Below are 13,259 nucleotides of genomic sequence, written 5' to 3' on the forward strand. Positions count from 1 at the left end.
ACAGCATGGGTTTTCCCTTGGAACAGAGAAATGAAGGGCTGGGCTCAGATCAGAGTTTGATCAGTGTGGCAGTGCCATGATGGTCAGTCCCTGCCACTGAGAGAGCCTCCTCTGATTCACAGTTGGCAGAACTGCACTGATGGGGAGAAAACCAGCCCTGCAAAGCCCAACTGTTTGAATAAGACAAGCCTGTACAGCTGTGGTGAATGTGCACAGTCACAGAACTTCCTCCCTGAGGTCACTTGGCTGTCAGAGGGTGAGATCAGAGCAGGATGCTCAGTGCTGGCCTGAGTAGCCAGATCAGTCTAGCACGCCCTCTCCAACCTTCTGCAAAGAAGTACTCTGGTTTGATCTAATGGCTGCATGTCCCCCAAATTGTCACAACTGGAACAGCCCAAGGACTCTCTCAGTCCTTCCCATGTGTCTCCAGAGCTCCCATATTGAGCAAGATGGACATTAGGGCAGTTCAGAGCCATGGGACAAGAGAAAATCCAAATAATCTCCCATGGAGACAGTTCCAGGGGGGCTTTATTGCCAGCACTGTCACTTGTGTCTGTGTTGGGCTTGGCTGAAGTGGGGTTGGCTCCTGGCGTGGGGAGGGGCACTTGCTTTTGTGCTGCTCAGAAATAGCAGCTTTTGTGTTGGAGATAAACAGGCACCTCAAGGGAAATAAAACCAATGCAAACATCACCAATCTGGGGATAAGGAACCTCTGGTAATACTGGCTCGTACATCAAAAAGTGCCAGTTAAATGCATGCAAAGGGCATAGGTATCTCCAAACACCTGCAATCCTCCTTCAGAGAGAAACAGGGCGTCCAAGGCTATCCAAGCAGGAAAGGACTTGAGTCTCCTTTCATCAGCATTTTACATGTGACTCGCAGGTCACAGTTGGTTAAAATCAGCACAGCATCCAAGCAAGAAAAACAAAGTGTCCTGTTTTATTATTGACTTAATGAAGTGAAAGATGGAGTGCATCAGACAGGAGGGTGTATCCAAGGAAATTCAAGCTGCAGAAACTTGGGACACATCACATTGGTCCAAGCTAACAATTTTCCTGGTGGCTTATATGGGATGGAACAGGTGGCATTGTAAATGTCATGCACAGGGATGTTCTTGGTCTCCATGAATTTGGCAGTCCAGACTTGTCCAACGCTCACTGTCTGGGAACACGGAGGTATCCTGCCATGCTGTCCCTCCAGCAGATATTGGAGCTGTGGAAATCCCTCACAAGGACCAGGCCCTGTGAACATGAAGCTCCTTCTGTCTGTCTGTAGAGGCCTTATCCCCTTGTTCTCCCTGCTCAGATGGCCTGGAGCAGACTCCCATTCTAATGTCACCTGGGGCTCTGTTTTCTTTAATCCTAACCCAGGAGCTCTCCCTTGGCTCTTCAGCCTTCCCCAGGGGAGCTCCATGGACTCCAGCCCATCCCTCATATAACAGGAAACTCCCCCTCCTTGTCTTGCCAGCCTTGTTTTCCTAAAACCCATGTGGCTCCATTGCAGCACTCCAGTCAGGGAGCACCTGATTCATGTTACTGTGATCCCAACAAGATCCCAGCCCTGAAACCACCCCCAGGTCTCTGCCTCATCCTCTCCTGGAAAGGGACTTGTGTGGGGCTGGAGATCACAGAATCAGAATTACAGAAAATCCTGAGCTGGAAGGGACTCAGAATGATCATTGAATCTAACTCTTAGCTCTGCACAGGTCCATCCCCAAGTCTCACACCATGTGCCTGAGAGCATTGTCCAAATGCTTCTTGAAATCTGTCAGCTTTGGTGCTGTAACCTCTGGGTGAAGAACCTTTTCCCAATATCCAACCTAAACCACCCCGACACAGCTTCAGGCCATTCTCTTAGGTCCAGTCACTGGTCACCACAGAGAAGAGACCAGTGTCTGACCCTCCCCTTCCCCTCAAGAAGAAGCTGTAGACTGCAATGAGATCTTCTGTCACTCTCCTCTCTTCCAGGCCAAACAGACAAAAAGTCCTTCTCAGGCGGGCTGCTCTTGATCTGTTCATGCCCCAGCCTAGACTGACACCAGGGGTTGCTGCAACCAAGGTGCAGTCCTTGTGCTTGGTCTTGTCAAACCTCATAAGATCCCCATGAACCACATCTCGAGCTTGTCCAGGTCCCTCTAGATGGTCCTGTCCATAACATCCTTCATATGTGGCCCTGTGACTTCACAAGGTATTTTACCATTGGAATGGAATGGGTCGGACTGTGTCCAGCCAGGACAAAGAAGACCCTTGGCTAGCATTTACATTTGGCAAGTAAACCAGAGCCAAGACACAAAAGGAAAACAACGAGAAGAGTGCTAATATGATGTTTTGAGGGTGTGGTCACTGTGTCAGAAGAGCTCAGGCCAGAGATGTCTCCCCTTTCTATCCCTGTGTATCTCCAGAGTTCCCTCATGTCTCTCCAGCCACCATTTTGTATCTCTAGGGCTGTCTTTGGGCAGCTCAACCCTGTCCCGTCAGGGGATTTGTAAGGCAGAGGTGCAGTCAGGGAGAGAAATCCATGTTTGTTGTGCATTGGAGCAGAACCAGCTCATCCTTGCACACAGCCACAGCCAGAGAGGTGTGAGCACAGCAGTGCCTGTGTCCCTGTGGAGCTGTGCATCCTTGTGAGCACCTGTGTGGGCAGAGAGAAGAGCACATGTGAGAGTCACAAACATCTATTTGATTCAAGGCATGCAGAGTACATTTGTGATGGGGGTGGCAAGGGCTGGGCCTGCTGCAAGGGCTGGCTGTGGCCATTTTGGCCTGGCCAGGCCTTGTGGGGAGGAGTTGCCCTCCCAAGCCAAGGACTCCCAATTCCCCACAACAGCTGGTGAAGATTAGCCAAGGAGTTGTCACATGGCAGTTTCCTAGGGACAGAGACAAACCTGCTGGGAGCTGCAGGGAGGCCTGAAAACCCCCTGTGCCATGGTGGGTGGGAGTGGGGCTGGGAAGGGAAAGGTGGAGAACAGGGTCAGAGGAGCAGCTGGAGGAGCAGCCCCAAGGCTCCCAGCTGCCAGCCCTTGCCCAGCACAGCAAAGCCCAAGCAAGCCCAAGCTGGACACCCCAGCCCCGTTTTGCCAGAGCAGGAGCTGTGCCAGAGAGCAAAGGCTGGTGTGGGTGATTGTCCTGGGGCACTCACCATGCTGGAGCTACTGGGGCTGGCTGTGGGAGAGCCTCACCGGGGCATATTCTGTGCTGCTGTTCAGCTCTTGCCTGCGAGGCTTTAGAGGGAAAAGGAAAGCCTGTTATTTCAGCTGCTGACTGCAAGCCCTGCACAAGCCTCTGGTCCTGGGCTCCTAGAGTGCTGGAGGGAGCTGGGCGTTTGTCTTTCCGTTTTGGTTTGATTTTATTTCCCACTTCCCCGAGATTTTTGTATCTGACATTTCAGGATAAAATGTTTACACAGGGAGAATACTTGCAGAATATGCTGAGAAAATGTAATAGCATCATTTCATGAAAAAATATCTCATAATTGTCTATTTCTGCAAATGCTTCTTTTTGGCTCTTACTGTGTACGGCCCAGTGGGACTCCCCAGCCCAAGCCACAAGCAAAGACCCTGACACTCACATTCCCATCCCCAGGGCCCTGTCCCTGCTTTGGCACCAAGGCTGTGCCACAACTCACCCCGTTACGTCCAGCGTGGGTGACGGTGGAATCTGTTGGGGACAAAAAGCACAGAGTGAGCCCTTGCTCCCCTCTGTGGGAGGGACAAGCCCCACCCTGCCTTTGAACAGCAGATCCACAGGACAGGACTGAATCCCCTGCCCTGTTTCCCCCTAATCTCACCCTACTCCTGGCAGCAGAGGAAGCTGCCCTTTCCTCTGTTGATGAAGGTAGGGTTTGGGAATTTGTTGTCACCTTTCTTCTGCAGGCAGAAGCTGGGCCATGTGTGCAGGGATGAAGTGGAGCAATGGCATGGGGAGACATCTGCCCTGGTGCAATGGGCAGTGGTTTTGCTCCACATCCACCAGGGCATGAATTCCTGGGATTGCATGGGGAGTTGGAAAAGGGTCTGTATCACAGTCTGCAATGAGGGGAAGGGATGGAGAGCATGGGAAGCAAGCTTGAGGCAGGTCCTTGCAACTCAACACAGTGCGTGAGACTGCAGCATGCCTGCTGTTCCTTGGGCGCAGTGGTTCTGGTGGTACCAGAGGGCAGCCAGGCCAAAAGAAGGGAGTCCCACGGACTGGGGAGACTGGGGATTGAAAAGACAGAGGGTTGTGTGGTCACACAGAGGATGGGTTTGGTACTCACACTGTATTTCATTGTCATCGGTCACTTCAGCCTCACGGTGGGGAACTTGCTGCTGCCTGGAGAGAGTTGGGGGAAAGGGTTTTGGGGTCTGTGCCCAGACTGTGATGAGCTCATTGGTGTCATTGTTGTGGGTGATTCTGTCTTGCATGGGGTGCATGGCTGGAGTCAAGGCCAGGGCAAGCCCTGCTCCTCCCGGCCTACACCATGGGACAATACCCACATTGGCCCAGACCTGGCCCTGCAGCCCCCAGGAATTGCTGCTCACCTTTGGCATCTCTCCCTGCAGGTCCCTGCAAGGAAAAGAAAGAGAGAGGTGGAAGGCAGAGCTCCTGCACAGCCCTGCCTTTCCCTGCTCTGAGATATGCAGTGAACACGATGAACTGAACCTCCACAGATCGTTGGGAAAGGGATTTTTCAAGTCCAGCCTACACAACCATGAATCCCCTTTCCCAGACTGGTTTCTCCTAAGCTCTGAGCAGCTGTGCACAGCCAGAGTGTGGAGGAGCTGTGCTGGCTGCACTCATGGCAGATCAGAGCCTCAATTCTTGTACCCAGAGAATGGGAGCCAATGTGTGCCAGGGGCAGGGATGCATTTGATCACTCCCTACACACTTTGGCATTCAAGGACATCCCTTTGGTAAAGTTTTTGTTATCTCAGGAGCTTTACATCCATCAGGTGACAAAAGAAAAGGCTGAGAAGCCCTGCTTTTCCCTGAAATGGGGTAAAGAACCAACCATCCCAAACCAACATGGGTCACACAGCAGCAGCAGTCCTGCATCAGGATCCAGAAATCACTCACCTTTCCTCACAAAAGAATAGGTGGTTGCAGCCAGGAGGAGGAGAGAGATGACCACCAACCCTATCATGATATCTCTGTAAAAGCTCTGGAGGCACGTGGAAGTTTTATCTCTGGGCAAAGAATCTGTTGGAAAGACGGTGTGTTATGGGGAATGGAAGAGGAGAGCAGGATATGCCCTTAAACACAAGCCAGGTCCTGGCTGATGCACCTCTCAGTGTGCTGGTGTTGGCAGCCAGGCAACCTTAGCCCAATGCTGAGGGGCACTGAGTGTGAGGGAGGGAATCACTCACCATTGTTGGATGTCTCTGCCTGGCAGCTGGAGCCACTGCCTGAAAGGAGAAAGGGGCAGGGAGAGAATCTGCAGCTCCCTCCAGGTACTGCACACACTGAGCCACTGTGGGGACCACCTGATCCACCCTCTATCAACTGTTGGGATCAATAAATGAATGCCCTGCACAGCTGTGGCTCTGCATTAGATCTCCCACGACCACTCTCCCCTCTCCATGATGCTGGGGCAGGAGAGGAGCAGGATGCTCTGCTGTGACTGGGAGGAGTGTCCCTGGTGCCCAAGGCTGTGCTGAAGTGCACCCTGACCCCCAGCATCCCAACTGCTTGGGGAACATGCCATGGGACAGGGCAGGGTCCCCTCCCTCACCTTGGTCTAAAGGGAATCTGGAAGGGTTTCCTGTGTGTGCCCCAGTGCCACAACTCACCTGTGACACTCAGGTTCAGGGGAGCACTGAGGGCAGAGTTCCTCTCTTGGCCGCTGTTATCCTTCTGCTGATATCCACATGTGAATGTTCCTGCACTCCCCGTTGTCACAGTGAGAAGCATGTAGTAGCTCCACTTCCCCTGTTGGGCTTTCAGGCTGTGTACATGCACCTTGTCCTTGCAGAAGATGATTTGTGTGGCAGATGATTCTGGCTGAATTTGGCATTTAAACAAAACCTGTTCTCCTTCCTGTGCAGCACTGAATGTGGCATTGGTTTTCACGAATGTGGCGTTGGTTTTCACGAAGAGAGCAGGAGCTCGAAGGTCACCTGCAGAGTGGGCAAAGGGAAGAACGAGGACAGTTTTAACTGTTTCAGGGCTGGAAAATGGCTCAGATCTTAGAGGCAAAGACTTTCCTCGACTTATCAATATTATTTCTTTTGCTAGCTTCAATATAAATACCTTATTATTGTGCAGTGTTTTATATGATAGTATCATCTTCTAGTAGTCCTTTTTAGTTTAATACTCTGTAGTAAATCACTCTAATTAATACCTTTCATCTGTTATCTTTTATCTTTTAAATAATAATTCATATTTATAAATAGATCTGATTTGCCATCATTAGAACTTGCAAACCAATGTGATAACATACATTTAAAGTGTTGCCAAAATCTGAGGCTAAGGCAGGGTTTGTCTTTAACTTCCACTCTCCCTGTGACATGTAAGGAACAAGTCCCTTCTCCCTTCCCATCTCCAGCTCCACACAACTCCCTTTACAGGACCTATCCCTGTACTCACCATGCCCTGGGGAGCTGCAGATGTCCTGAGCCATCACACCAGCACCTGCACCGTGGGGCACAGAGGGGTTTGGGTCAGACAGGCACCAACCCAGCTCAGCTCCAATGCCCCTGTCCACATTCCCACTGCTGAGTCTTGGCTGGGAGAGGCACCTTCCCACCCGTGTGGCTCCATCCTGTATCTCCTTTGCCTCCTGGTGTGACATCTCCCCAAGCCCATTTTGATTGAGTTTGTGGTTCCAGATGGATGCTTCTGGATCCCTAAAGCACTTCAGCATCTACTGAGTCTCACCCTATAACCAAAATATTTTGTATGGCCAAGAGAATGATCTTAGATGGGCCACTACATATTTTGGAGAGAAGTTTGATTGCATTTGAACTTCCTTTCCCTGAAGGATGTTTCCATAGCTTTCATTTGTGTCTGTCTATAAATATACCCTGAGTGACCGACCTGGCCAAAATTTTCTGGTCAAGGGCTTGGAGCCATCTGGTCTGTCAGGAAGTGTCCCTGGCCATGGCAGGGAGGTGGAAGGAGATGATCTTTGAGGTCCCTTCCAACCCAAATCTTTCTCTGATTCTGTGATTCTCCAGTCTTGAACAAACTTTGGAGTATCAGTAAAATAATCAGAATAAAGGCTTTAAAGCCAAAAAAATCAAATATTGTTGATTTCAAAGGATAGGTGATGTGGGAAACATGCTGAGTGTTTGGAAAACATGCCAGCTTTCAAGAAAAATGCAAACGACAAGTAAAAAAAATTTTATTCCCGTTTTCCCAAGATGAGTTAAATTGATCCAGGAGAGCAATTTGAGGGAGCAGAACAGTTCCCTTCAAATGCTGCATCACAAAGGAACAACTGACTCCCTAAGACAAAGATTTTTCTTTGTTTGCATTTAGACAGGAAAAGCAATGAAAAAAGACAAAGTCTGGTTTGTCCTCCAGAAACAGCTTGAAGCCAGCATGGGGTTTGCTGTGCAGTTCCAGCCCAAAATTTCAAGGCTTACAGAGGGTTTAGCAATGCAAACACAATGCCCTGAGCTCTTCTGGTGCTTGAGGTGGGAGGGTCCCACTCTCAGGGAGGTGTTTGGGGGATCTTTGCAGCTCCAGGCTGAACTGTGAAGGTGGTACCTGGAGACCTGCAGGCACTCGAAATGTAATTTGTTCTCCCCTGGCTCCATCCCTCCCTCCAGAGGATTCTGTTGATCCTATCAATCCACACCCAAACTGGCAGTGGGATGTGTTGGTAGATAAGCTGAGTCCCTGTCAGGGATGCAGGATTAGTTCAGGGGGATGAAACTGCCTTGGGACAACATGGGAGAAGAGGTGTCAAAGCTCCCGTCATGAGCTCTCCACCATCCTGTTGTGGATGCCCTTTGAGACTGGAGAAGGGAGAGGATGTTGGACACAGAGATCCAGGAGGAAGGAGGGAATTGTGGCCTGGAGGGCTGCTGAGTGAGGGAAGACAGGTTCTGTCCTGGGCACAGGGCAGGACTCAGGGAAAAGGGTGTGTGGAGCAGCTGTGCAGCACTGAGGGGCAGAGCTGCTTTGGGGAGGGCACCAGGATCATTGCTTCCTCCAGCTCCAAGGACCTCTGAGCAAAGGGGGCAATTCCCGAAACCTCTCAGATGGTTTGTGTCATAGTGTGTGGCTTGGGAGAAGCCTCTTGCACTTGCTGAAGTTCTTTAGGGAGCCAGAGGCATCCACTGGAGACAACAAAGCCACTCAAAACTGGCTGTGGTGCAAAAAAACTTCTTGCATGGCTAAGACCCAAAAAGCCCCATTGTTTTACAATGGTTTGAGCTTGGGGGCTGCTGATGCTGAGACCCCACACCCCCAACTGTCCCACAGAAAGACACTTTCCACCCCCAGCATCCCATATGTGCAGGGACATGGCATGGGCAGGACAGGGTCCCCTAATTCACCTGGGATCTGGAGGGCTTGGGAGTGTTTGTTCCCCAGTGGCACAACTCACCTTTGAAACGCAGATTCAAGGGAGCACTGAGGGCAGAGTTCCTCACTTGGCCGCTGTTGTCCTTGTGCTGATATCCACATGTGAATGTTCCTGCACTCCTCGTTGTCATGGTCAGGAGCATGTAGTAGGTCCCCTTCCCCTGTTGGGCTTTCAGGCTGTGCACCTGCACCTTGTCCTTGCAGAAGATGATTTGGGTAGCAGGAGACTTCTGGCCAATTAGGCACCAAACCAAAACCTGTTCCTCCTCCTCTGCAGGAGTGGTGCTCATATGCAAGGTAGGAGCCGGGAGGTCACCTGGAGATGAGGGCACATGGGTCGCCAGAGACAGTGTTGCTGTTGCAAGTGCAGAATCTGAGAGAGGAAGAATTTCCAGGGGTTCACACATGGGAAACAAAGCCTTTCTCCCTTCCCATCACCAGCCCCACACAACTCCCTTTACAGCACCTATCCCTGTACTCACCATGCCCTGGGGAGCTGCAGATGTCCTGGGCCATCACACCAGCACCTGCACCGTGGGGAACAGAAGGTTTTGATCAGATGGGCAACAACCCAGTTCAGCTCCAATTCCCTTGTCCTAATTTCTACTGCTGAGTCTTGGCTGGGAAAGGCACCTGCCCACGCATGCTGTTTCATCCTGCATCACCAGTGTTTCCTTGCATGACACCTCCCTAGGCCCATTTTGGTCGGGTTTGTGATTCCAAGTGGATGCTCCCTAAAGCATTTCAGCATCTGCTAAGCCTAACACCATGACCAGAGCCCCTGAGATGACTTAGAAATTGCCCCCTTTACTCAGAGATTGATATGAGCTGGAGGAAGCAATGATCCTGCTGTCCTCCCCAGAGCATCACTGCCACTCAGTGCTGCACAGCTGCTCCACACACCCTTTCCCCTGGGTCCTGCCCTGTGCCCAGGATGGGCTCTATCCTGCCCTACTCAGCAGCCTTTCAGTGCTGAGCCCCAAGGCAAAGCCATCCCCCAACTCACCCAGCAGCAGGAGGAGGAAGAGGAGGAAGAGGAGGAAGATTGGGTGAGCAGTAGACAGCCTGGCACATCCCTGCTGGCCCAGCATTGTTTGGGCACTGCAGCAACAGCCTCTCCTTGCAGCGTCTGCTGTGGGCTGAGCTCTGCCCAGCGCTTCAAGAGCTGCCTGGCCCAGGGCTTGCAGTGTGCCTGGGACTGGTCCTGCTGCAGGGCTGGGGTTGGCAGGGCCGTTCCCACAATGAGTGGCTGTGGCCAGCATGGGCTCTGCCTCAGCCCCCACTGCAGCCTCTGTTCCTGCAGAGCCCCCGCTTTCATTTCCGCACCCTCTGAGCCCAGAGCACAAGCTGTGTTTGTCTGTCCCTCTGGGGCAGCCTCCTCCCTGCAAAGCCCTCCTGACCCTTGGCCCCAAGTTCACAGGACCTGGTCTTTCTGGTGGATGCCAAGAGCCGTGAAAACTGCTGCAGGGACAGTACAGCAGGACACCAGCAATCCTGGAGCTTCCTGGTACTTCCACCTCCAAGTGATAGAGGAGCCAGAGAGGAGTGGGGCTCTGCTGGATCTCCTGCTCTCCCATCAGAAGGCACTTGCTGCTCTGCTGACCAAGGTGCCTCTACAAGGAGCACCATAACCAGCTGGCCCATTGCTAGGGGCCTGCCCATCGCTGCAGCACAACCAGCCTGGCTTTTTCTAGGGGGCAACATTTTCCTCCCTGAGTCCTCCATTGCCCATTTGTCCCTCCCAGATGAAGGCAGGAGACTGGGGATTGAAAAGGAGAGAAGGCTCTCTTGTGTCCTCCTGTGCAGTGGTTTAATGCACGGAAGAGGAGACACAGCTTTGCTTTCAGATTTGTCTTGCACAGCCTGGAGCTGCAGAGCTGCAGGTCATGGCCATGTGTGTCACAGATGGGACAGGAAAGTCCAGGGCTGCAGGACCACCCTGTGGGGGTCACAGTGGTAGAAGAAGGTCAGATTTGGTGCAGCCTGTGCACATCCTTGGGATGAAATGGCCACAGTTCAGAGCCCTGTTGCCAGTGAATTCTTGCACAGCACAGATGAATAGAGCAAAGGTGGAGGTGTGAAAAAGGCTGAACAGTGTTAAAAACAATTAACATAAAAATATGAAAGCACAGTGGGAGCTTTCATCAGAAATGGCCTTGACTTTTTGCACCTTCAGCCAGGGCAGAGATGTTCCATCTGATAACTGGTTTTACACGGTGGGTTTGGAGCATATCCTCTCATGTTGCTCTATGGCACCTGCTTTCTCTTAAGGCAAAAGAGCTTCTTACTATTAGTCTGAGTTCACAGATGAGGAATATTCATGGCAAGTCATTCTTACTGAGATTTTTAACCACTAACTAAACAGGAGAACAGACGTTTCTTACTTATCCATCAGGCACTTCAAGCTGGATGAGCAAATCGATATTTCTTGAGTAAACCACCAAAGTCTTTATCAGCATCCCATGGCTTTATTGTCCTTCTCTCAAGGAATCTCTCATCCCATCCTACTCAGTTCCCCATGCCGAAAATTCTTATTTCCCGAATTGGCCACTACCTGCATTCCTCCTCTAATTTCAAACCACTCCATTGTGGGGTGTCAGTCTGTATAAATGCAGCTGGGACTTGGTCTCAACTCTCATCATCTTGACAAACTTTATGGCATGACAACAATTAGGATAATAATACAATTTTTGTACATGTAATGGCAATTTCCCATGTTGCAGCTTCTGTCTCTTAACCAATCAAGGTACCTCACCAAGACGATGTCAAATGGAGAGAGAAATGGAGCAAGGCCATTAAGCCCCAAACTGCTCCCTGAGTCTTGCAGACATTGTTACCTGGGGAGGTGGTGGAGTCTCTATCCTTGGAGATATTCAAAGGCCTCTGGATGAGGTTCTGGCACACCAGCTCCAGGTGTCTCTGCTTGAGCAGAGAAGTTGGACCACATGATCCCTGCAGGTCCTTTCCAACCTCAACTGCTCTGTGTTGCTGTGATTCTGTACAGGACACAAGACAGCTGAAAGCACAGTTTTCAGAATCTCCAAAGTCAGATTTCCTCTTGGCTGTTTAATCTTTTGCAGATGTGGTGATTGAAAGGGCTTAATATGCCTAGTGGTTGATACAGAGGCACAGATTCCTTCTGTGGACAAAATGGAAGTCAGGGAGCAATTCAAAAGTGTTGGAAAAATCATCATGTTGTGTTGTCTGCATCACTTTACTCCCTAAGTCTGGTTATGGCTGAAGAAAAATTGGAACTGAAATTTAAATGTCCTTAGGAGAAGGCATTAAGAGAATTGTATGTTGCTTCTGACTTCTTCTGTCCAGCCTTCATTACATTTTTCCTGAACTTGACCTCCCACCCCACCTGCATTCCCTGGGCTTGCTGTGTTGGGAAGTGCTTGTGCTACTGCAGGACTCAGATCATATTTAGGGCATTTCTACCTCCTGTGATTTGGGCTGTGATCCTCCTGTGCCGTGGCAGATACATTGACTGTGTGGTTTCAGCTGATGAAGGAAGCAGCAGCCAAAGTGCCTCCGAAAGCAGAGCAGCTGAATTACCCAGTGAGTTCTACACCAAATCTCAAGTAAGAGTCCTGGGGAGCTTGGATTTTAGGTACTTTAGTGTTTATTGTGTCTGAAGAAACTGGGATGTACTGCAATATGGGAACCATTTCCTTTGGAGAAAGAAGTGTTAAGTTGCAGGTATGATTTTTATGTGTTAAATTTACTACATTAGCATTACCTGTTGATTTTGCATGCTTCTTTTTTCAATCAATGGAAGTTTATCGTTACCATGTTCCTTCTGAGGCTGAAACCTGAACACCTTGTTCCAGGATTATTGCAGAAACAAACATGTGAATTTTTGTGCCTGATTCATAAAGGAAGTTTTAGGAAAATAAGAAATTAAATCATGTACTGAGAGAGCAAGAGAGAGGGAGGCTGCTATTCCATGTTCCAGGGAGTCTCTGTCTTGCCATCACTTGTCACCTGACCATGGCAGGAGCAAGGAATGTACTTCATAAGAAAAACTATGGCACTTCATAATATTGCAAGGGCTTTCATTAAAAAAAATGGTGCAAACATCTTTAGAACTGTGAAGTCCAGTGACAATTAGTTTTAATATCTTCTCTTTCAGGTGTCACGCTATTCATTCTTGCTGTTGTGGTCACTCTTTATGTCCTGTGTTTCCCTGCTGATTCTGCTAGAATGATAAAGAAAGACATTGGAGAGAGGAGCTGCAGAGCCTGTTAGAGGAAAGAGCCAGGAAGCACATTAAAGAAATGAAGGAAGAGGGTGCAGACTAGATCTTGTAACAGAAAGTGAAACCTTCTCTGCAGTGTGTTAGTGACAATTTTTACATGGATTTAAGAAATAAATTTTTAAAAATTAAAGGACGTTGCAGAGTCTGCTGTTAGAGATCTCCTGACAGAGACACAGCCAGCAGTGGAACAGGGTTTGCGTCTCCAGTCCTGCAGGGATGTGACCACAGCACAGGCAGCTCCAGAAATTAACTCTGCACTCCGCGGCAAGGGGCACTGAGCAAGCAGGAGCTTCCAGTGCCATGTCCTGGTTCCTGTCCAGCACCACAAAGTTCAAAATAGCCTTTGGATAGCACCTAAGCACAATTCTTTGTCGTCTCCTTGACCAGAGCAGAGCCTCCTGGGCATGGGGAGGAGCAAAGGCTTCAGTTCTGCCCTGCTCTATTCGTTTGAACACAGAGACTCAGACACCAGTTTCCCCCCCAGAAGC

General features: G+C 50.2%; 1 protein-coding gene and 2 long non-coding RNA genes across 11 annotated transcripts in view; 1 reads left to right on the top strand and 2 right to left on the bottom strand.

The window, feature by feature from the left end:
* LOC146422999 (uncharacterized) overlaps positions 1-13,259 on the bottom strand; it is a 76,688-nt gene that overhangs the window by 29,369 nt on the left and 34,060 nt on the right. For all 9 annotated transcript variants that reach the window (XR_014847776.1, XM_085045569.1, XM_085045568.1 and 6 more), the window contains exons 8-9: positions 8,533-8,695; positions 6,564-6,608 (exon numbers count right to left, since the gene is read on the bottom strand). Coding sequence is in view for 8 of the 9 variants with exons in the window: in XM_085045569.1 (XP_084901695.1) it covers positions 6,564-6,608; positions 8,533-8,695 (208 nt within the window). In the remaining variant the exon portion in view is untranslated. The remainder of the gene's footprint in view (positions 1-6,563; positions 6,609-8,532; positions 8,696-13,259) is intronic.
* LOC146423002 (uncharacterized) lies at positions 2,659-3,757 on the bottom strand. The gene is made up of 2 exons (XR_014847782.1): positions 3,625-3,757; positions 2,659-3,220 (listed from the first exon to the last, which is right to left on the bottom strand). It is a non-coding gene; the product is annotated as an uncharacterized LOC146423002 (long non-coding RNA).
* On the top strand, positions 11,634-12,901 carry LOC146423003 (uncharacterized). The gene is made up of 2 exons (XR_014847784.1): positions 11,634-12,094; positions 12,646-12,901. It is a non-coding gene; the product is annotated as an uncharacterized LOC146423003 (long non-coding RNA).

Source organism: Lichenostomus cassidix, unplaced genomic scaffold (assembly GCF_008360975.1).
Source record: "Lichenostomus cassidix isolate B80296 unplaced genomic scaffold, HeHo_3.0 HiC_scaffold_38, whole genome shotgun sequence".
In the NCBI taxonomy this organism is placed as follows: Eukaryota; Metazoa; Chordata; class Aves; order Passeriformes; family Meliphagidae; genus Lichenostomus; species Lichenostomus cassidix.